At 44.2% G+C, this 25,981-nt stretch overlaps 1 protein-coding gene across 5 annotated transcripts in view; it reads right to left on the bottom strand.

Annotated features, from left to right (window-relative positions):
• The window catches only part of LOC129863576 (protein TANC2-like), a 589,624-nt gene that overhangs the window by 285,695 nt on the left and 277,948 nt on the right, over positions 1-25,981 (bottom strand). For 3 of the 5 annotated variants that reach the window (XM_055935646.1, XM_055935654.1, XM_055935671.1), the window contains one exon: positions 3,093-3,209. The exons of the other annotated variants lie outside the window; for them this stretch is intronic. In XM_055935646.1, the coding sequence (XP_055791621.1) occupies positions 3,093-3,209 (117 nt within the window). The remainder of the gene's footprint in view (positions 1-3,092; positions 3,210-25,981) is intronic. 5 annotated transcript variants of the gene reach the window in all.

Genomic DNA, 25,981 nt, shown 5'->3' with positions numbered 1-25,981 from the left:
AGGAGAGCAGGGGAGAACCAACCCTCCATACCTACATACCACAGGAGAGCAGGGGAGAACCAACCCTCCATACCAAAGGAGAGCAGGGGAGAACCAACCCTCCATACCACAGGAGAGCAGGGGAGCCCCATACCCCCATACCACAGGAGAGCAGGAGAGAACCAATCCTCCATACCACAGGAGAGCAGGGGAGAACCAACCCTCCATACCACCGGAGAGCAGGAGAGAACCAACCCTCCATACCACAGGAGAGCAGGAGAGAACCAATCCTCCATACCACAGGAGAGCAGGAGAGAACCAATCCTCCATACCACAGGAGAGCAGGGGAGAACCAACCCTCCATACCACAGGAGAGCAGGAGAGAACCAACCCTCCATACCACAGGAGAGCAGGAGAGAACCAATCCTCCATACCACAGGAGAGCAGGAGAGAACCAACCCTCCATACCACAGGAGAGCAGGAGAGAACCAATCCTCCATACCACAGGAGAGCAGGGGAGAACCAATCCTCCATACCACAGGAGAGCAGGAGAGAACCAACCCTCCATACAACAGGAGAGCAGGGGAGAACCAACCCTCCATACCACAGGAGAGCAGGGGAGAACCAATCCTCCATACCACAGGAGAGCAGGGGAGAACCAACCCTCCATACCACAGGAGGGCAGGGGAGAACCAACCCTCCATACCACAGGAGAGCAGGAGAGAACCAACCCCCCATACCACAGGAGAGCAGGGGAGAACCAATCCTCCATACCACAGGAGAGCAGGGGAGAACCAACCCTCCATACCACAGGAGAGCAGGGGAGCCCTATACCCCCATACCACAGGAGAGCAGGGGAGCCCTATACCCCCATACCACAGGAGAGCAGGGGTTACAGGTGAAATGAGAGAGGAGGGTTAAGCCATGTAAGCCCCCACATTCCCCCAAAAATCAATATCAGTAGCCACAGAATAGGAGAGACACTGTAACACTAGATTACAAGGCTATTGCCATAGGATTAGGAATTATAATAATGTATAGGATCTCTATGGTTAGGAATTATAATAATGTATAGGATCTCTATGGTTAGGAATTATAATAATGTATAGGATCTCTATGGCTACTACCATGAAAGAGGTGCTGTTCACATCCTGTACATTAGGATGGGTTGTACAATGTACAGCTCTGGATAAGAGCGTCTGCTAAATGACTTAAATGTAAATGTAAAACACCAGTGGAGGCTATGCTATAAGGATTGGGCGGATACACACACACACATGCACGCACGCATACACACAAGTCTAGACACAGACACAAGGCAGAATGGGACCTGTGGTCTGGTATTCTGTCCTAAGATCAGATATTAAACTCAAACTCCGGTAGTCACACGTTCCCTGAGACCTCTTAATAAAAGCTAACACGAATGCCATTCGTTCCATGTGGGAGGTCAAAACTCATTTTTTCTTTGCTTTTCCCTACTGAGCAGAATTCCTGTTCAAATCAATCCACCCTACTGTCACACAGTACCAGCAGTAACAGCATTGGTATTCCATGCCTTCACCACATTTAACGGCCCAAGCTGATGTTGTTCTCCTGTGGTGGGAAAGAGGGGGATGTAGGGAGGGAAGCGGACTCTCCACGGGGATACAGAGGAATGGTCCGCTGTGATCTAAACAGAAACCGAAGACGAGGTGTGGGAGAGGACGGGGAGAAAGAGGTTGGAGCGAGGGGGAGTGGTAGAGAGGTAGAGAGAGGGGGAGCGAGGAGAAGTGGTAGAGCAATAGAGAGAGAGGGAGAGGGACTGAGGGAGAGGATTAGAGAGAAAGAGTGACTAAGAAATAGAGAGTCTGGACATGGGGGGTCAGGAAGAACTAGCAGGTCTGGAAATGGGAGGAGGGGGGGTCAGGAAGAACAAGTGAGTCTGGACATGGGGGGGTCAGAAAGAACTAGTGTGCCTGGACATGGGGGGGTCAGGAAGAACAAGTTAATCTGGACATGGGTAGGTCAGGAAGAACTAGAGAGTCTGGACGGACGGACGGACGGACGGACGGGGGGGGGGGGGTCAGGAAGAACTAGAGTCTGGACAGGGGGGTGTTAGGAAGAAGAACTACAGAGTCCGGGCAGACGGGTGGGCGTCAGGAAGAACTAGAGAGTCTGGACAGGGGGGGATCAGGAAGAACTAGAGAGTCTGGACAGGGGGGTGTTAGGAAGAAGAACTAGAGAATCTGGACAGGGGGGTGTTAGGAAGAAGAACTAGAGAATCTGGACAGGGGGGTGTTAGGAAGAAGAACTAGAGAATCTGGACAGGGGGGTGTTAGGAAGAAGAACTAGAGAATCTGGACAGGGGGGTGTTAGGAAGAAGAACTAGAGAATCTGGACAGGGGGGTGTTAGGAAGAAGAACTAGAGAATCTGGACAGGGGGGTGTTAGGAAGAAGAACTAGAGAGTCTGGACAAGGGGGTGTTAGGAAGAAGAACTAGAGAATCTGGACAGGGGGGTGTTAGGAAGAAGAACTAGAGAATCTGGACAGGGGGGTGTTAGGAAGAAGAACTAGAGAATCTGGACAGGGGGGTGTTAGGAAGAAGAACTAGAGAATCTGGACAGGGGGGTGTAAGGAAGAAGAACTAGAGAATCTGGACAGGGGGGATCAGGAAGAACTAGAGAGTCTGGACAGGGGGGGTGTTAGGAAGAAGAACTAGAGAATCTGGACAGTGGGGTGTTAGGAAGAAGAACTAGAGAATCTGGACAGGGGGGGGGATCAGGAAGAACTAGAGAGTCTGGACACGGGGGGGGGGGGGCGTCAGGAATAACTAGACAGTCTGAACACGGGGGGGCGTCAGGAAGAACTAGACAGTCTGAACACGGGGGGGCGTCAGGAAGAACTAGACAGTCTGAACACGGGGGGGGGGTCGTCAGGAAGAACTAGACAGTCTGAACACGGGGGGGCGTCAGGAAAGCAATTCAGCTAATGACCTCCGGGATGTGCAGTGTCTGGTAAAGATTGCGCAAAAGACTGAACCGAACACTGCTTAGCTCTGACACACACATTCAATCTGCACTCACCCACACACTGTATGGACAGACAAACAGAAGCACAGAGCAGGGCAGACTTACCGGGGACGTATGTATCCAGGTTGTGGTTCCTGGCAGTACAGGAGGTGTGTGTAGGGGAGCCGAGCTCTGATTGTGGAATGCGGGGGCTCTCCCCAAACTTTGCTTTCCGCAGAGGGGCTGGGAGCAGAAAGCACACAAACACACACACACAATGAGACAGAACACACACAGGGACAAAGAACACCCAAATGATGAGAGACAGAGAGAGTGGGAGACAGAGAGAGAGGGGGAGACATACAGAGAGGGGGGAGACAGACAGAGAGGGGGGAGACCGACAGAGAGGGGGAACACAGACAGAGAGGGGGGAGACAGACAGAGAGAGAGAAGGGAGAAAGACAGACAGAGAGAGAGAGAGTAGACATACAGAAAGGGGGAGCAGAAAGAGGGGGGAGACAGACAGATAGAGGGGACCCAGACAGAGAGAGAGAGAGTAGACATACAGAAAGGGGGAGCAGAAAGAGGGGGGAGACAGACAGATAGAGGGGAGACAGACAGAGAGGGGGGAGACAGACAGATAGAGGGGAGACAGACAGAGAGAGCTTATGAAATTGCGTTGGCACGTTGAAATGACTAACACACAGCAAAGCTTATTCATGTCAACTCATTTGAGTTGGATCACAAGTAACTGGTCACAGATACAACTTTAGCTCAAGATTGTTACAGTGACATAGTATACAGAACAACAAGAGCACAGCTGGCACCAAGCCAATACCTCCCTACCAGGGCTCTCCAACCAGCTGACACCAAGCCAATAGCTCTTATACCAGGGCTCTCCAACCAGCTGACACCAAGCCAATAGCTCTTATACCAGGGCTCTCCAACCCCACCCTCCTGTAGGTTTTCACTCCAACCCTGTTCCTGGAGTGCTATCCTCCTTCAACCAGCTGACACCAAGCCAATAGCTCTTATACCAGGGCTCTCCTACCAGCTGACACCAAGCCAGTAGCTCTTATACCAGAGCTCTTCAACCAGCTGACACCAAGCCAATAGCTCTTATACCAGAGCTCTTCAACCAGCTGACACCAAGCCAATAGCTCTTATACCAGGGCTCTCCAACCAGCTGACACCAAGCCAGTAGCTCTTATACCAGAGCTCTTCAACCAGCTGACACCAAGCCAGTAGCTCTTATACCAGAGCTCTCCTACCAGCTGACACCAAGCCAATAGCTCTTATACCAGGGCTCTTCAACCCGCTGACACCAAGCCAATAGCTCTTATACCAGGGCTCTCCTACCAGCTGACACCAAGCCAGTAGCTCTTATACCAGAGCTCTCCTACCAGCTGACACCAAGCCAATAGCTCTTATACCAGGGCTCTCCAACCAGCTGACACCAAGCCAATAGCTCTTATACCAGGGCTCTCCAACCAGCTGACACCAAGCCAATAGCTCTTATACCAGGGCTCTCCTACCAGCTGACACCAAGCCAATAGCTCTTATACCAGGGCTCTCCAACCCGCTGACACCAAGCCAATAGCTCTTATACCAGGGCTCTCCTACCAGCTGACACCAAGCCAATAGCTCTTATACCAGGGCTCTCCTACCAGCTGACACCAAGCCAATAGCTCTTATACCAGGGCTCTCCAACCAGCTGACACCAAGCCAATAGCTCTTATACCAGGGCTCTCCTACCAGCTGACACCAAGCCAGTAGCTCTTATACCAGGGCTCTCCAACCAGCTGACACCAAGCCAGTAGCTCTTATACCAGGGCTCTCCAACCAGCTGACACCAAGCCAATAGCTCTTATACCAGAGCTCTCCAACCAGCTGACACCAAGCCAATAGCTCTTATACCAGAGCTCTTCAACCAGCTGACACCAAGCCAATAGCTCTTATACCAGGGCTCTCCTACCAGCTGACACCAAGCCAGTAGCTCTTATACCAGAGCTCTTCAACCAGCTGACACCAAGCCAATAGCTCTTATACCAGAGCTCTTCAACCAGCTGACACCAAGCCAATAGCTCTTATACCAGGGCTCTCCAACCAGCTGACACCAAGCCAGTAGCTCTTATACCAGAGCTCTTCAACCAGCTGACACCAAGCCAATAGCTCTTATACCAGGGCTCTCCAACCAGCTGACACCAAGCCAATAGCTCTTATACCAGGGCTCTCCAACCCCACCCTCCTGTAGGTTTTCACTCCAACCCTGTTCCTGGAGTGCTACCCTCCTGTAGGTATTCACTCCAACACTGTTCCAGGAGAGCGCCCTCCTGTAGGTTTTCACTCCAACCCTTTTCTAGGAGAGCTACCCACCTGTAGGTTTTCACTCCAACCCTTTTCTAGGAGAGCTACCCACCAGTAGGTTTTCACTCCAACCCTGTTCCAGGAGAGCACCCTCCTGTAGGTTTTCACTCCAACCCTTTTCTAGGAGAGCTACCCACCAGTAGGTTTTCACTCCAACCCTGTTCCAGGAGAGCTACCCATCAGTAGGTTTTCACTCCAACCCTGTTCCAGGAGAGCTACCCTCCAGTAGGTTTTCACTCCAACCCTGTTCCAGGAGAGCTACCCACCAGTAGGTTTTCACTCCAACCCTGTTCCAGGAGAGCTACCCTCCAGTAGGTTTTCACTCCAACCCTATTCCAGGAGAGCTACCCTCCAGTAGGTTTTCACTCCAACCCTGTTCCAGGAGAGCTACCCTCCAGTAGGTTTTCACTCCAACCCTATTCCAGGAGAGCTACCCTCCAGTAGGTTTTCACTCCAACCCTGTTCCAGGAGAGCTACCCTCCAGTAGGTTTTCACTCCAACCCTATTCCAGGAGAGCTACCCTCCAGTAGGTTTTCACTCCAACCCTGTTCCAGGAGAGCTACCCACCAGTAGGTTTTCACTCCAACCCTGTTCCAGGAGAGCACCCTCCTGTAGGTTTTCACTCCAACCCTTTTCTAGGAGAGCTACCCACCAGTAGGTTTTCACTCCAACCCTGTTCCAGGAGAGCTACCCATCAGTAGGTTTTCACTCCAACCCTGTTCCAGGAGAGCTACCCTCCAGTAGGTTTTCACTCCAACCCTGTTCCAGGAGAGCTACCCACCAGTAGGTTTTCACTCCAACCCTGTTCCAGGAGAGCTACCCTCCAGTAGGTTTTCACTCCAACCCTATTCCAGGAGAGCTACCCTCCTGTAGGTTTTCACTCCAACCCTGTTCCAGGAGAGCTACCCTCCAGTAGGTTTTCACTCCAACCCTATTCCAGGAGAGCTACCCTCCAGTAGGTTTTCACTCCAACCCTGTTCCAGGAGAGCTACCCTCCAGTAGGTTTTCACTCCAACCCTGTTCCAGGAGAGCTACCCTCCAGTAGGTTTTCACTCCAACCCTGTTCCAGGAGAGCTACCCTCCAGTAGGTTTTCACTCCAACCCTGTTCCAGGAGAGCTACCCTCCAGTAGGTTTTCACTCCAACCCTGTTCCAGGAGAGCTACCCTCCAGTAGGTTTTCACTCCAACCCTGTTCCAGGAGAGCTACCCACCAGTAGGTTTTCGCTCCAATCCCAGTTGTACCTAACCTGATTCACCTTATCAATCAGATAATTATTAGAATCAGGTGCTCTAACTTAGGGTTAGAGCGAAAACTTACCGGACAGTAGCTCTCCAGGAACAAGGTTGGAGAGCCCTGTCCTATACATTACTCCTACAGTTGCATGTGCAATGCAGGAAATGTAAAACTTGTAGTGTATTTGTCTGAAGTTTTTAATTTCCACTTTGATTTCAGATTGATTTTCCCTGACAAAGAATGTAACAACCCCTTCAAAAATGTCCATTGATTATAATCTACATAATAATTTACATTTCCTGTCGCTGCAGGATTATTTTCCTGCTGTAGCAAACTGGCTCAAAATAAGATCCTACATCAGTATACATTATCCAATCACCTAATCACATTCCTCGGGCAGTTTTAACTGTCAGTAGATAAAGGTGATAATTACAAAGAAAATAACATAGAACAGAACGTCAAACATCCTGAGACCTCTATTGAATAATCATTCTCTAAATTTAAGACCATTGAAAAATGTAAATGTCTGTCAACCTGCCTAGTGACACAATCAAATCAAATGTTATTCATCACATTCGCCGAATACAACAGGTAGACCTTACCGTGAAATGCTTACATACAAGCCCTTAACGAACAGTGCAGAATGAGAAAATATTTTCTAAATAAACTAGTTAAAAAAAGTAACACAATAAAATAACAATAACGAGGCTATATACAGCAGGTACCGGTAGCAGGTCAAATAAAATAAAAATGACTCAAGTAAAAGTGAAAGTTACCCAGTAAAATACTACATGAGTAAAAGTCAAAAGTATTCCGTTTTAAATATACTTAAGTATCAAAAGTAAAAGCACAAATAATATTTTATTCCTTATATTAAGCAAACCAGATGGCACAATTATTATTTAAAAAATGTACGGATAGTCCATCAGATCAGAGCAGTGCTTCTCAATTATTTTCTGTTACGCCCCCCCCCCCCCCCTAGGAAGAAGTAAACATTTCGCGCCCCCCATCTCTCCGCCTCGACTGTAAATAGTATAATTTGTCTATAAAATTGTTATAAGTACACCTCTGCATAACATTGTATCCTTATTAACATTAAAGGAAAAAAAAAGAAAAAAGAAAGAAATATAGATCAACTTACAACAAAGAATCACTTTATTAACATTGTTTTTTAGTCTCTAACAGAAAAGACTTAAAGTGCATCGATTTGCCTGAAATGTTTTTTAAAAAATCAAGCCTTATCTAAACTGTAAACATTTTTTTACCATTTGATACTGAAAAATAAAATAAAATATAATCAATAAATAATAATAAATTCAAATTGATCAGCAACATTAACTCAGGAGCACAATATATGAAACACTTTGACCTATAAAACAAAAATGAATAAAACAATTTGTGCTGATTTTTTAAAATCAAAATGAGCAAGTCATAGTTTTTATTTTTGCAGCACTTGCATCATCCAGCATGTTCCCCCGGGCCCCAGGGGGGCGCGCCCCACTATTTGAGAAGGACTGGATCAGAGGCAGTAGGATTACCAGCAATGTTCTCATGATAAGTGTGTGAATTGGACAATTTTCTGTCCTGCTAAAGCATTCAAAATGTAATGAGTACCATTGGGTGTCAGGGAAAGTAAAAAGTTATTATTTTATTTCGGGATGTAGTGAAGTAATATTAAAAATTGTCAAAAATATAAATAGTAAAGTACAGATACCCCAAAAAACTGCTTAAGTAGTACTTTAAAGTATTTTTTACTAAAGTACTTTACACTACTGGTCAGCACATGCTCTGAGTACACGTCCTGGTAATACGTCTGGCCCTGCGGCCTTGTGAATGTTGACCTGTTTAAAAGTCATCCGGAACAGATGGTGCTCTCATGCATGGTTCAGTGTGGCTTGCTTTGAAACTCGCATAGAAGTCATTTTGCTTGTCTGGTAGGCTCGCATCACTGGGCATGCTCGCGTCACTGGGCTTGTGGCTGGGCTTCCCTTTGTAATCCGTAATAGATTGCAAGCCCTGCCCCATCCGACGAGTGTCAGAGCCGGTGTAGTAGGATTCAATCTTAGTCCTGTATTGACGCTTTGCCTGTCTTGATGGTTCATCGGAGGATATAGCAGGATTTCTTATAAGAGTCTGGATTAGTGTCCCGCTCCTTGAAAGTGGCAGCTCTAGCCTTTAGCTCAGTGCGGATGTTGCCTGTAATCCATGGTTTATTGTTGGGATATGTACGTACAGTCACTGTGGAGACGACGTTGTCGATGCACTTATTGATGAAGCCGGTGACTGATGCGGTATCTCCTCGATTCCATCGGAAGAATCGCGGAACATATTCCAGCCTGTGCTAGCAAAACAATCCTGAAGCTCAGCATCTGCATCATATGACCTCATCCCTATTGAGCGAGTTACTCTTACTTCCTGCAAATGACATCCATTTTGGGAATGTATTCACACCTGACTCAGACACCGGCAGCGAACAGGCAACCTTTACGAGAAAGGAAAGGTGCCGAAAATGTTAGAATGTAAAAAATTCTGGGGTGGCGGATGTCTAGGAACATTATGTTCCGATGTGAATGTGACATAACACAGGTCAAATCGGTTTGGCTTAGAATATAGTAGAATAAAATACAGTTGAATATAATACAGTAGAATAGAATACAATATAATTAAAATAACACATGACTTCCTCAAGTGATGTGTACACTGGAACAGTTTAAAATACTTGAATGTAATAGCTCGACATGCTCTGAACTTGTAATGTTATGCCGGCAATGTTATGTTGCAATGTTATATTGTAATGTGGCAATATTATGTACAGTATCAGTGTGCCAGGAAGGACGTTACCAGCAGTACATTATCAGTGTGCCAGCCAGGAAGGTCCTTACCAGCAATACATTATCAGTGTGCCAGCCAGGAAGGTCAATACCAGCAGTACATTATCAGTGTGCCAGCCAGGAAGGTCCTTACCAGCAGTACAGTATCAGTGTGCCAGCCAGGAAGGTCCTTACCAGCAATACAGTATCAGTGTGCCAGGAAGGTCCTTACCAGCAGTACATTATCAGTGTGCCAGCCAGGAAGAACCTTACCAGCAGTACCCTATCAGTGTGCCAGCCAGGAAGGTCCTTACCAGCAGTACATTATCAGTGTGCCAGCCAGGAAGGTCCTTACCAGAAATACAGTATCAGTGTGCCAGCCAGGAAGAACCTTACCAGCAATACTGTATCAGTGTGCCAGCCAGCAAGAACCTTACCAGCAGTACATTATCAGTGTGCCAGCCAGGAAGAACCTAACCAGCAATACATTATCAGTGTGCCAGCCAGGAAGGTCAATAACAGCAGTATATTATCAGTGTGCCAGCCAGGAAGGTCCTTACCAGCAGTACAGTATCAGTGTGCCAGGAAGGTCCTTACCAGCAGTACATTATCAGTGTGACAGCCAGGAAGGACCTTACCAGCAGTACATTATCAGTGTGCCAGCCAGGAAGAACCTTACCAGCAGTACCCTATCAGTGTGCTAGCCAGGAAGGACCTTACCAGCAGTACATTATCAGTGTGCCAGCCAGGAAGAACATTACCAGCAATACTGTATCAGTGTGCCAGCCAGGAAGAACTATTACAGCACCTCTACAGTATCTACTATAGTACATCTACAGTACCTTTACACTAACTACTACAGTAACTACTACAGTACCTCTCTACAGTTACTACTAAAGTACATCTACAGTCACAACTAAAGTTAATCTACAGCAACTACTACAACACCTCTACAGCCACTACTAATGTACCTCTACAATAACTATAGTAAGCGCCTTCCTAGGCCTACTACAGTAACTACTACAGTACCTCCAAATTAACTACTACAATACCACTACAGTAAATACAACAGTACCTCTACAGTAATTACTACAATACCTCTACAGTAACTACTACAGTAACTACTATAGTACCAATACAGTAACTACTACAGTACCTCCAAATTAACTACTACAATACCACTACAGTAAATACAACAGTACCTCAACACTAAACACTACAATACCTCTACAGTAACAACTACAGTAACTACTATAGTACCTCTACAGTAACTACTATAGTACCAATACAGTACCTACTACAGTAACTACTACAGTAACTACTACAGTACCTCTACAGTAACTACTACAGTACCTACTACAGTAACTACTACAGTACCTCTACAGTAACTACTACAGTACCTCTACAGTAACTACTACAGTACCTCTAGAGTCACTACTACAGTACCTCTACAGTAATTACTACAATACTACTACAGTAACTACTACAATACCTCTACAGTAACTACTACAATACCTCTACAGTAACTATTACAGTACTTCTACAGTAACTACTAAAGTACCTCTACAGTAACTACTACAGTACTTCTACAGTAATTATTACAATACCACTACAGAAACTACTACAATACCTCTACAGTAACTACTACAGTACATCTACAGTAACTACTACAGTACCTCTACAGTAACTACTACAGTACCTCTACAGTAACTACTACAATACCTCTATAGTAACTACTACAATACCTCTACAGTAACTACTACAATACCTCTACAGTAACTACTACAGTACCTCTACAGTAACTACTACAGTACTTCTACAGTAACTACTACAGTACTTATACAGTAACTACTACAGTACCTCTACAGTAACTACTACAGTACCTCTACAGTAACTACTACAATACCTCTATAGTAACTACTACAATACCTCTACAGTAACTACTACAATACATCTACAGTAATTACTACAAGACATCTACAGTAACTACTACAGTACTTCTACAGTAACTACTACAATACCTCTACAGTAATTACTACAATACCTCTACAGTAATTACTACAATACCTCTACAGTAACTACTAAAGTACCTCTACAGTAACTACTACAATACATCTACAGTACTTACTACAATACATCTACAGTAACTACTACAGTACTTCTACAGTAACTACTACAATACCTCTACAGTAACTACTACAATACCTCTACAGTAATTACTACAATACCTCTACAGTAACTACTACAGTACCTCTACAGTAACTACTACAGTACCTCTACAGTAACTACTACAGTACCTAGACAGTAATTACTACAATACCTCTACAGTAACTACTAAAGTACCTCTACAGTAACTACTACAATACCTCTACAGTAATTACTACAATACCTATACAGTAACTACTACAGTACTTCTACAGTAACTACTACAATACATCTACAGTAATTACTAAAATACATCTACAGTAACTACTACAGTACTTCTACAGTAACTACTACAATACCTCTACAGTAACTACTACAATACCTCTACAGTAATTACTACAATACCTCTACAGTAACTACTACAGTCCTTCTACAGTAACTACTACAGTACTTCTACAGTAACTACTACAGTACCTCTACAGTAACTACTACAGTACCTCTACAGTAACTACTACAATACCTATACAGTAACTACTACAGTACCTCTACAGTAATTACTACAGTACCTCTACAGTAACTACTACAATACCTCTACAGTAACTACTACAATACCTCTACAGTAATTACTACAATACATCTACAGTAATTACTACAGTACTTCTACAGTAACTACTACAATACCTCTACAGTAACTACTACAGTACCTCTACAGTCACTACTACAGTACCTCTACAGTAACTACTACAATACCTCTACAGTAATTACTACAATACCACTACAGTAACTACTACAATACCTCTACAGTAACTACTACAATACCTCTACAGTAACTACTACAGTACCTCTACAGTAACTACTACAGTACCTCTACAGTAACTACTACAGTACCTCTACAGTAACTACTACAGTACTTCTACAGTAACTACTACAATACCTATACAGTAACTACTACAATACCTATACAGTAACTACTACAGTACCTATACGGTAACTACTACAGTACCTATACGGTAACTACTACAGTACCTCTACAGTAACTACTACAGTACCTCTACAGTCACTACTACAATACCTCTACAGTCACTACTACAGTACCTATACAGTAACTACTACAATACCTCTACAGTCACTACTACAATACCCCTACAGTAACTACTATAGTACTTCTACAGTAATTACTACAATACCTATACAGTAACTACTACAGTACCTCTACAGTAATTACTACCATACCTCTACAGTAACTACTAAAGTACCTCTACAGTAACTACTACAGTACCTCTACAGTAACTACTACTGTACCTCTACAGTAACTACTACAGTACCTCTACAGTCACTACTACAGTACCTATACAGGCACTACTACAATACCTCTACAGTCACTACTACAGTACCTCTACAGTCACTACTACAGTACCTCTACAGTAACTACTACAATACCTCTACAGTAATTACTACAATACCACTACAGTAACTACTACAATACCTCTACAGTAACTACTACAATACCTCTACAGTAACTACTACAGTACCTCTACAGTAACTACTACAGTACCTCTACAGTAACTACTACAGTACCTCTACAGTAACTACCACAGTACTTCTACAGTAACTACTACAATACCTATACAGTAACTACTACAATACCTCTACAGTAACTACTACAGTATCTCCACAGTCACTACTACAGTACCTCTACAGTAATTACTACCATACCTCTACAGTAACTACTAAAGTACCTCTACAGTAACTACTACAATACCTCTACAGTAACTATTACAGTACTTCTACAGTAACTACTAAAGTACCTCTACAGTAACTACTACAGTACTTCTACAGTAATTACTACAATACCACTACAGAAACTACTACAATACCTCTACAGTAACTACTACAATACCTCTACAGTAACTACTACAATACCTCTACAGTAATTACTACAATACATCTACAGTAACTACTACAGTACCTCTACAGTAACTACTACAATACCTCTACAGTAACTACTACAATACCTCTATAGTAACTACTACAATACCTCTACAGTAACTACTACAATACCTCTACAGTAACTACTACAGTACCTCTACAGTAACTACTACAGTACTTCTACAGTAACTACTACAATACATCTACAGTAATTACTACAATACATCTACAGTAACTACTACAGTACTTCTACAGTAACTACTACAATACCTCTACAGTAATTACTACAATACCTCTACAGTAATTACTACAATACCTCTACAGTAACTACTAAAGTACCTCTACAGTAACTACTAAAGTACCTCTACAGTAACTACTACAGTACCTCTACAGTAATTACTACAATACCTCTACAGTAACTACTAAAGTACCTCTACAGTAACTACTACAGTACTTCTACAGTAACTACTACAATACCTCTACAGTAACTACTACAATACCTCTACAGTAAATACTACAATACCTCTACAGTAACTACTAAAGTACTTCTACAGTAACTACTACAGTACTTCTACAGTAACTACTACAGTACCTCTACAGTAACTACTACAATACTTCTACAGTAACTACTACAATACCTCTACAGTCACTACTACAGTACCTATACAGTAACTACTACAATACCTCTACAGTCACTACTACAATACCCCTACAGTAACTACTACAGTACTTCTACAGTAATTACTACAATACCTATACAGTAACTACTACAGTATCTCTACAGTCACTACTACAGTACCTCTACAGTAATTACTACCATACCTCTACAGTAACTACTAAAGTACCACTACAGTAACTACTACAATACCTCTACAGTAACTACTACTGTACCTCTACAGTCACCACTACAATACCCCTACAGTCACTACTACAGTACCTCTACAGTAACTACTACAGTACCTCTACAGTAACTACTACAATACCTCTACAGTAACTACTACAATACCTCTACAGTAACTACTACAGTACTTCTACAGTAACTACTACAATACCTATACAGTAACTACTACAATACCTATACAGTAACTACTACAGTACCTCTACAGTAACTACTACAATACCTCTACAGTAACTACTACAATACCTCTACAGTAACTACTACAATACCTCTACAGTAACTACTACAGTACCTCTACAGTAACTACTACAGTACTTCTACAGTAACTACTACAATACATCTACAGTAATTACTACAATACATCTACAGTAACTACTACAGTACTTCTACAGTAACTACTACAATACCTCTACAGTAATTACTACAAAACCTCTACAGTAATTACTACAATACCTCTACAGTAATTACTACAATACCTCTACAGTAACTACTAAAGTACCTCTACAGTAACTACTACAGTACCTCTACAGTAATTACTACAATACCTCTACAGTAACTACTACAGTACCTCTACAGTAACTACTACAGTACTTCTACAGTAACTACTACAGTACCTCTACAGTAACTACTACAGTACTTCTACAGTAACTACTACAATACCTCTACAGTAATTACTACAATACATCTACAGTAACTACTACAGTACTTCTACAGTAACTACTACAATACCTCTACAGTAATTACTACAATACCTCTACAGTAACTACTAAAGTACCTCTACAGTAACTACTACAGTACCTCTACAGTAACTACTACAATACCTCTACAGTAACTACTACAATACCTCTACAGTAATTACTACAATACCTCTACAGTAACTACTAAAGTACCTCTACAGTAACTACTACAGTACTTCTACAGTAACTACTACAATACCTCTACAGTAATTACTACAGTACTTCTACAGTAACTACTACAGTACTTCTACAGTAACTACTACAATACCTCTACAGTAACTACTACAATACCTCTACAGTAATTACTACAATACCTCTACAGTAATTACTACAATATCTCTACAGTAACTACTACAGTACTTCTACAGTAACTACTACAGTACTTCTACAGTAACTACTACAATACATCTACAGTAACTACTACAGTACTTCTACAGTAACTACTACAATACATCTACAGTAATTACTACAATACATCTACAGTAACTACTACAATACCTCTACAGTAACTACTACAATACCTCTACAGTAACTACTACAGTACATCTACAGTAACTACTACAATACATCTACAGTAACTACTACAATACCTCTACAGTAACTACTACAGTACTTCTACAGTAACTACTACAATACATCTACAGTAATTACTACAATACATCTACAGTAACTACTACAGTACTTCTACAGTAACTACTACAATACCTCTACAGTAATTAATACAATACCTCTACAGTAATTACTACAATACCTCTACAGTAACTACTACAGTACTTCTACAGTAACTACTACAGTACCTCTACAGTAACTACTACAGTTCATCTACAGTAACTACTACAGTACCTCTACAGTAACTACTACAGTACATCTACAGTCACTACTACAGTACCTCTACAGTAATTACTAAAGTACCTCTACAGTCACTACTACAGTACTTCTACAGTAATTACTACAATACCTCTACAGTAACTACTACAGTACTTCTACAGTAACTACTACAATACTTCTACAGTAACTACTACAGTACCTCTACAGTAACTACTACAGTACCTCTACAGTAACTACTACAGTACCTCTACAGTAACTACTACAGTACCTCTACAGTAACTACTACAGTACCTCTACAGTAACTACTACAGTACCTCTACAGTAACTACTACAGTACCTCTACAGTAACTACTACAGTACATCTACAGTAACTACTACAATACTTCTACAGTAACTACTACAGTACCTCTACAGTAACTACTACAGTACCTCTACAGTAACTACTACAGTACCTCTACAGTAACTACTACAGTACCTCTTAAAGCCTGTCTGGTTGGATGGTTGTCTAAACAACACTTGCTAGTAGAGTGTGAAACACTGGAAGGTGTCGTGTTCATTCAGCTCAGACTGAATATAGAGGCTGCTGACAACACCCCCGTACAAGCACCATTAACTCAGCTGCTTCAGTAAGCGTGTGTGCGTGTGTGTGTGGGGGGGGGGGGGGGGGGGGGGGGGGGTTGCCCAGTGAGGTCACACACACACACACACACACGACACATCACACACAGGGGGAGGAGCTGATCTGCTAAGAACAATCATTAGCTGTGGTTCTGTCCTTCTGAACTCTGCCCCAAATTCTGTTGATTCTGTACCTCAGATAACCTGTGTGCTAGCAGGATTACATCTTAAAAGAGCTCCAATATTATTCATAATGTTATAGCTACGGGATTGTTTGGTAAGGTTTACAAGACTCACATAGCTAGCATGAAACTTCAAGTACGGCTCACAAGACTACATACAAAGCTTACATGTTAGTATTAGTCATGTAAGGTTAGCCAACAGTACATCCAACCAATGCTTACATAAGATAAGATAATTACTTTAATATCCCCATGGGGAAATGCTGTTTGCGTCTCTATGTACATAACACATATAGTATGATCAAACATACTGACTTGCTTAGTTAAAGAAATGTTAAATAAAATAAAATACAAAAGACATCAATATAAATACAGACAATAAATACAAGGAGAATAAAACAACACGAAGACAAACACTATCAACAATCAAAAACAAAACGCCAAACGCAAACACACAAGCCGCGGGTCACCGCAGTGCTGCGCCCTGAAATTAGAATCCGGCTCCAAAGCCAACAGGTCAATATGGTCCATGATAGTCTGGTGATTCCAGAGAGGAGTCATTTCAGTACAGGCCTATGATGTAGTCTACTGGGGTTATTCAACTGCCACCCACATTACTAGTCAATACTTAAGGACTTCCACTCCATGGATGCATCCCAAATGCTACCATATTCCCTATAGGGTGCACTACCCAGGTCAAAAGAAGTGCACTATACACTGAGTGAACAGAAAATTAAGAACGCCTTCCTAATATTGAGTGGCACTCACTTTTGCCCTCAGAACAGTCTCAATTCATAGGGGTATGAACTCTACAAGCTATCGAAAGCGTTGGCCCATGTTGACTCCAATGCTTCCCACAGTTGTGTCAAGTTTGTTGGATGTCCTTTGGGTGGACCATTCTTGATACACTCGGGAAGCAGTGTAGTCATGGTCAATGTGGATGTGTGACCACTTGCTCTTCAGACAACCACACTGGACAAAAGCAAGAAATGACTAGAGGGTGAGACAAACTGAGAATTACACATCAACACCAGGATAGAGTTACATGATACTGTTATAGTGCATTGAGGAGGCAGTCTTCAGATAACTATAGTGGAGGAAGACTACAGGGTGAGTGTATAGCTGGAACAGGCTGAGAATGACATACCAGTAACACATTGAGGAGGCAGTCTTCAGATAACTATAGTGGAGGAAGAGAGAGAGAGACTTGAGAATGACACCATCATTGTAGAGTTATGTGACTGTGATTAAATAGTGTATTTAAGAGGTGAGAGTACCGTAGAATGGCCTCAGACCTAATGTGGACGGATGATGGAGCAGATTCTAATAGCCAACATGCCTTGACCCTTAACCCCTGACCCCAGTCTCAGCTGAGCTCTAACTCCTAGTGAGATTATTTATAGGCCCAGAGCAGTGCATGATGGTCTAGGGCGGCTGCAGGTCTTGGCAGGTCCTCGTACTTCGAACATCACACTGTATATACCTATTCCCCCACCCTAACCCCCTCAATCAATCAAGTACATGTATTTATAAAGTCCTTTATACATTAGCAGTTTCTCACAAAGTGCTTTACAGTAACCCGGCATAGACTCCAAAAAGCAAGCAGAAGCACAGAAAACATCCTAATCAATCCAAGCTATCCTACTGTGAATAACTTCCATTCAAATCTGGACTGTGAAGCCAGTTCCACTGCTTCCTTTCATTTTTCCTCTCTAACAGATCAGAAAACCAGCAGGCTCCGGACCCCATAGGGTGAGATCTTCATACCCCTGTTGTAGATGGATACCCTGGCTGACACTGAGTCAAATAGAGGTTAATTATACCAAGGATTTTTACAGCGCTTCTCTAAAACCAAAAAAGACACTTTACGTCCATTCCACGCTAAGGCCTCTGGTTATTGAGTTCTCTGGTTATTGAGGTGATTTGAGCACATTGGGGAGAGGACAAACAGAGTGGAGGTGATTGGAGCTCAACAGGGGAGAGGAGAAACAGAGTAGAGGTGATTGGAGCTCAACGGGGGAGAGGAGAAACAGAGTAGAGGTGATTGGAGCTCAACAGGGAGAGGAGAAACAGAGTAGAGGTGATTGGAGCTCAACGGGGGAGAGGAGAAACAGAGTAGAGGTGATTGGAGCTCAACAGGGGAGAGGAGAAACAGAGTAGAGGTGATTGGAGCTCAACAGGGAGAGGAGAAACAGAGTAGAGGTGATTGGAGCTCAACGGGGGAGAGGAGAAACAGAGTGGAGGTGATTGGAGCTCAACAGGGGAGAGGAGAAACAGAGTAGAGGTGATTGGAGCTCAACGGGGGAGAGGAGAAACAGAGTGGAGGTGATTGGAGCTCAACAGGGGAGAGGAGAAACAGAGTGGAGGTGATTGGAGCTCAACGGGGAGAGGAGATACAGAGTAGAGATGATTGGAGCTCAACAGGGGAGAGGAGAAACAGAGTGGAGGTGATTGGAGCTCAACAGGGGAGAGAAGAAACAGAGTGGAGGTGATTGGAGCTCAACGGGGAGAGGCGAAACAGAGTGGAGGTGATTGGAGCTCAACAGGGGAGAGGAGAAACAGAGTGGAGGTGATTGGAGCTCAACGGGGGAGAGGAGAAACAGAGTGGAGGTGATTGGAGCTCAACAGGGGAGAGGAGAAACAGAGTAGAGGTGATTGGAGCTCAACAGGGAGAGGAGAAACAGAGTAGAGGTGATTGGAGCTCAACGGGAGAGAGGAGAAACAGAGTGGAGGTGATTGGAGCTCAACAGGGGAGAGGAGAAACAGAGTGGAGGTGATTGGAGCTCAACGGGGGAGAGGAGAAACAGAGTGGAGGTGATTGGAGCTCAACAGGGGAGAGGAGAAACAGAGTAGAGGTGATTGGAGCTCAACGGGGGAGAGGAGAAACAGAGTGGAGGTGATTGGAGCTCAACAGGGGAGAGGAGAAACAGAGTGGAGGTGATTGGAGCTCAACGGGGAGAGGAGATACAGAGTAGAGATGATTGGAGCTCAACAGGGGAGAGGAGAAACAGAGTGGAGGTGATTGGAGCTCAACAGGGGAGAGAAGAAACAGAGTGGAGGTGATTGGAGCTCAACGGGGAGAGGCGAAACAGAGTGGAGGTGATTGGAGCTCAACAGGGGAGAGGAGAAACAGAGTGGAGGTGATTGGAGCTCAACGGGGAGAGGAGAAACAGAGTGGAGGTGATTGGAGCTCAACGGGGAGAGGAGAAACAGAGTGGAGGTGATTGGAGCTCAACAGGGGAGAGGAGAAACAGAGTGGAGGTGATTGGAGCTCAACATGGGAGAGGAGAAACAGAGTGGAGGTGATTGGAGCTCAACGGGGAGAGGAGAAACAGAGTGGAGGTGATTGGAGCTCAACATGGGAGAGGAGAAACAGAGTGGAGGTGATTGGAGCTCAACGGGGGAGAGGAGAAACAGAGTGGAGGTGATTGGAGCTCAACAGGGGAGAGGAGAAACAGAGTGGAGGTGATTGGAGCTCAACGGGGAGAGGAGAAACAGAGTGGAGGTGATTGGAGCTCAACATGGGAGAGGAGAAACAGAGTGGAGGTGATTGGAGCTCAACGGGGGAGAGGAGAAACAGAGTGGAGGTGATTGGAGCTCAACGGGGAGAGGAGAAACAGAGTGGAGGTGATTTGAGCTCAACAGGGAGAGGCGAAACAGAGTGGAGGTGATTGGAGCTCAACAGGGGAGAGGAGAAACAGAGTGGAGGTGATTGGAGCTCAACGGGGAGAGGCGAAACAGAGTGGAGGTGATTGGAGCTCAACAGGGGAGAGGAGAAACAGAGTGGAGGTGATTGGAGCTCAACGGGGAGAGGAGAAACAGAGTGGAGGTGATTGGAGCTCAACAGGGGAGAGAAGAAACAGAGTGGAGGTGATTGGAGCTCCACAGGGGAGAGGAGAAACAGAGTGGAGGTGATTGGAGCTCAACAGGGGAGAGAAGAAACAGAGTGGAGGTGATTGGAGCTCCACAGGGGAGAGGAGAAACAGAGTGGAGGTGATTGGAGCTCAACGGGGAGAGGAGAAACAGAGTGGAGGTGATTGGAGCTCAACGGGGAGAGGAGAAACAGAGTGGAGGTGATTGGAGCTCAACGGGGAGAGGAGAAACAGAGTGGAGGTGATTGGAGCTCAACGGGGAGAGGAGAAACAGAGTGGAGGTGATTGGAGCTCAACAGGGGAGAGGAGAAACAGAGTGGAGGTGATTGGAGCTCAACGGGGAGAGGAGAAACAGAGTGGAGGTGATTGGAGCTCAACAGGGGAGAGGAGAAACAGAGTGGAGGTGATTGGAGCTCAACGGGGGAGAGGAGAAACAGAGTGGAGGTGATTGGAGCTCAACAGGGGAGAGGAGAAACAGAGTAGAGGTGATTGGAGCTCAACAGGGAGAGGAGAAACAGAGTAGAGGTGATTGGAGCTCAACGGGGGAGAGGAGAAACAGAGTGGAGGTGATTGGAGCTCAACAGGGGAGAGGAGAAACAGAGTGGAGGTGATTGGAGCTCAACGGGGGAGAGGAGAAACAGAGTGGAGGTGATTGGAGCTCAACAGGGGAGAGGAGAAACAGAGTAGAGGTGATTGGAGCTCAACGGGGGAGAGGAGAAACAGAGTGGAGGTGATTGGAGCTCAACAGGGGAGAGGAGAAACAGAGTGGAGGTGATTGGAGCTCAACGGGGAGAGGAGATACAGAGTAGAGATGATTGGAGCTCAACAGGGGAGAGGAGAAACAGAGTGGAGGTGATTGGAGCTCAACAGGGGAGAGAAGAAACAGAGTGGAGGTGATTGGAGCTCAACGGGGAGAGGCGAAACAGAGTGGAGGTGATTGGAGCTCAACAGGGGAGAGGAGAAACAGAGTGGAGGTGATTGGAGCTCAACGGGGGAGAGGAGAAACAGAGTGGAGGTGATTGGAGCTCAACAGGGGAGAGGAGAAACAGAGTAGAGGTGATTGGAGCTCAACAGGGAGAGGAGAAACAGAGTAGAGGTGATTGGAGCTCAACGGGAGAGAGGAGAAACAGAGTGGAGGTGATTGGAGCTCAACAGGGGAGAGGAGAAACAGAGTGGAGGTGATTGGAGCTCAACGGGGGAGAGGAGAAACAGAGTGGAGGTGATTGGAGCTCAACAGGGGAGAGGAGAAACAGAGTAGAGGTGATTGGAGCTCAACGGGGGAGAGGAGAAACAGAGTGGAGGTGATTGGAGCTCAACAGGGGAGAGGAGAAACAGAGTGGAGGTGATTGGAGCTCAACGGGGAGAGGAGATACAGAGTAGAGATGATTGGAGCTCAACAGGGGAGAGGAGAAACAGAGTAAAGGTGATTGGAGCTCAACAGGGGAGAGAAGAAACAGAGTGGAGGTGATTGGAGCTCAACGGGGAGAGGCGAAACAGAGTGGAGGTGATTGGAGCTCAACAGGGGAGAGGAGAAACAGAGTGGAGGTGATTGGAGCTCAACGGGGAGAGGAGAAACAGAGTGGAGGTGATTGGAGCTCAACGGGGAGAGGAGAAACAGAGTGGAGGTGATTGGAGCTCAACAGGGGAGAGGAGAAACAGAGTGGAGGTGATTGGAGCTCAACATGGGAGAGGAGAAACAGAGTGGAGGTGATTGGAGCTCAACGGGGAGAGGAGAAACAGAGTGGAGGTGATTGGAGCTCAACATGGGAGAGGAGAAACAGAGTGGAGGTGATTGGAGCTCAACGGGGGAGAGGAGAAACAGAGTGGAGGTGATTGGAGCTCAACAGGGGAGAGGAGAAACAGAGTGGAGGTGATTGGAGCTCAACGGGGAGAGGAGAAACAGAGTGGAGGTGATTGGAGCTCAACATGGGAGAGGAGAAACAGAGTGGAGGTGATTGGAGCTCAACGGGGGAGAGGAGAAACAGAGTGGAGGTGATTGGAGCTCAACGGGGAGAGGAGAAACAGAGTGGAGGTGATTGGAGCTCAACGGGGAGAGGAGAAACAGAGTGGAGGTGATTGGAGCTCAACAGGGGAGAGGAGAAACAGAGTGGAGGTGATTGGAGCTCAACGGGGACAGGAGAAACAGAGTGAAAATGCTTTAAAGTCACTGACGTTAGTGAAAGCAATTTTCCTGTAAAGATAAAGAGGATGAGAATAGAGAGAAGAGCGATGCTTAATGGAGGCTATCCATTCACCTAATTGCAGTTATAGCACTAGTATCACCCATTGAAAACACTAGTGTGGTGCCCTGAATCCTAAAAGACTAACATATATGGCTCAACATAACCACTGTCACACACACACACACACACACACACACACACACACACACACACACACACACACACACACACGTGTGCACGCACGCACGCACAGACAGACAGATAGACAGACACCTGATTCGCTGAGCTTGGTAGCATCATCATTAGCAGATGAGTGGAGGGGTAGTCAGGGTACATAACGCACGGTAATCCCACTGCTGTGTTTTGTAAGCAAATCATTATCAGGCCTATTAATAGCACACTGCGGGTTTCTCATTCTTACACTAATACAGCTTATTTTAGAACAGTCTTCGTGTACGTCCCAAATGGCACCCAGTTCCCTATATAGTGCACTGCTATGGGCCCTGCTCAAAAAAAGTGCACTGTATTGGAAATGGGGTGTAATTTGGGACGCAACCTTCCAATGTATAAGGACCCAATAGAAAACCCAATTGAACAAAAAAGTTATACATATTGACAATAAATCCACTTAGTTTCCAACATATACTGACTCCTACTAACAGGTTAAATTGACTCATTCCAAATCTATAGTTCCTTCTTGACAAGTCTTGCACTGTTAAATCACCCTGTGTCAACCCAATGGAACAACAGTCATTCCCAACTAAATTCATTTACTTTCCAATTTAACTCCAACTAAAGGCACCAAAAATGTACATATTTACACTACATTAATTTACTTTCCAATCTACATTAAGGCCAGGCACCACAGGCTGAAATAGAAATGTTGCATCGACCTATCAATTTGAGATTTGTTGGTATTTTGGTCCAATTATATTAGTATTTAAAAAAAATAAACATACAAATGTCAAATACATATATAATTTTTTTGTAGTTTACCATGCAACCGTCATACATTTTTTTATGAATTGTAACCACATTAAAATTGACATACATCAACAATTTCAAAGCTCACAAAATTGCATTACACATCATTTAAAAGGCCATTTCATAGAGAATGGTACAAACTGGACTATATTTTGTAACTTACTTTGAAGAGACTGTGATTGGGTCTAAATAGGCATTTGGTGTTAGTCTAATTTCAGTGTACTTGTGTTTAACTGCGGAAGTCACAGACTTTTCTCACACGCCAACTGTCACGACTTCCGCCGAAGTCGGCCCTTCTCCTTGTTCGGGTGGTGTTCGGCGGTCGACGTCACCGGCTTTCTAGTCACCATCGATGCATTTTTCAGTTTCATTTTGTTTTGTCTGTATTATACACACCTGGTTTCAATTCCCCCATCATGTTCCCTATTTAACCCTCTGGCTTTCATTTCTGTTTTGTCCGTGATTGTTTGTGCGTTAGTGGTTGTGATGATTACGTGTGTGTTTGTGATTATTTCCGTTTGTGGAACTTTTGCCTATATTTTGAGTAAAACACTGTGGTTTCGCTCAACACCTGTGTCCTGTGCTTGACTCCGATACTTCTCCGCACACAATCCTGACACCAACACACTTTCCTCAGCTTCAGAAGCATCTGCATTCACCAAATGTTGTGTGCTTAAGCTTATATACAGAGTGTACAAAACATGAAGAACTCCTTCCACCTCAATTGTCTCAAGGCTTAAAAATCCTTCTTTAACCTGTCTCCTCCCCTTCATATACACCAGCGGTCACCAACCAGGGGATCTCTACCACCAGCATTATAGCTGTAATGAATGACTACAGCAAAGTGTTCCGATAAACTGCCCTTGTTATTATTAGCGGCTTGTGTCTTTTTTAATATCTAAGAATATCTCACTTTCTCTGGTCATAGGAGTAACGACATGAATTGGTGCATGAGGCAGAAATAATGCAGTGTGACTTGAGTTTCCCCATCAGCTGGAAGACTGTGTCCCTTTTCTCAGCGGAGGGAAGGAGAGCAGATGGACGGGGAGTTGGGTGACAGGCAGCCTCCTTGCTGCTCCCTACCTCTCGACCCTCAGACTGACCATCAGATGCAGTTCATCAGTCCAGTAAAAAAAAAAACGAATTATTATGCTCAGTCAAATGATCTATTACCAGTGTGATCATATACCAATTTTTTTTACAAATATAATATCAAAATGGTCTGAGGAGAACAACATTGGCAGGTCAATTCAAGCATAGCCAATGTGCAGTAATAATGTATTGGGCCTTTAGCCTACTGCACAAACCTCATTGCCACAGAACTGTTTTTAATTGGTTAATGTTGCATAGGTTTATGCTTTTTAAGTCATGTTTAAACAAACAAAAAATCTGAGCGGTAGAGGTCAGCTTGCATTTTGACTCAAAAAGTGATCATTACTCAGAAAAGGTTGGTGACCACTGATCTGATTGAAGTGGATTTAAGTGTATATTTTCAGACTTGCCCAGAGGGAATTGTTGATACTGTATGTTGTCAATTTAGTATTTTACAGATAGAAAGAACAAAAAAGTATTTATCCACAATCTGCTCTGGACAAGTCCCTTCCTGGAGGGTCTTAACAAAACAAAACTCAATTCCATAAAAATGGACCATTAGTCATGGGACCAACATTAGTATTTTTCACTCATCATTTCCAAATCATCAAAAATAATTGAAAATGTATTGTGAAGTTCAACAAAGTCACTTATAGATGATTTGAACATGATGCGCGAAAAAAATGTTAGCATGTGGACAAAGTGTCAAGGAAACTAAACCAAAGCTTGCTGACACACCTTGTCCATAGACTGCTTACAGTGTAAGGAAACCAACATGTACTTTTGTAATTTGGGTGAACTTTCCCTTTTACCTGCATTAACTCATAGTGAAGGGTTAATTACGGCAACAAAATTGTGGATGAGTTGTGTTGCCGCGGTGACACTGAGATGATGGGAGGACTTGACGGGCTCTAAGTACTTTTCAACAGCCTCCACCTCTCCACTACTCCACCAGCTAGCCAGACAGCAAACATAATGAGATTCCTGTTGTAACCTTTTGCTCTGAGAGACAAAGTGAGGGTTTTTAGAGGAGAGTGGTTTTGTCAATGTTTGATTTATTGCTGGGGTGTCACAATGGCACCCTATTCCCTAAACTGTGCACTACTTTTGACCAGAGACCTATTGGCCCTTGTCAA

This window comes from Salvelinus fontinalis, chromosome 1 (assembly GCF_029448725.1).
Source record: "Salvelinus fontinalis isolate EN_2023a chromosome 1, ASM2944872v1, whole genome shotgun sequence".
Classification (NCBI taxonomy): domain Eukaryota; kingdom Metazoa; phylum Chordata; class Actinopteri; order Salmoniformes; family Salmonidae; genus Salvelinus; species Salvelinus fontinalis.
Note: the sequence above shows the minus strand (reverse complement) of the source record. Positions and strands in the feature narration are given on the sequence as shown.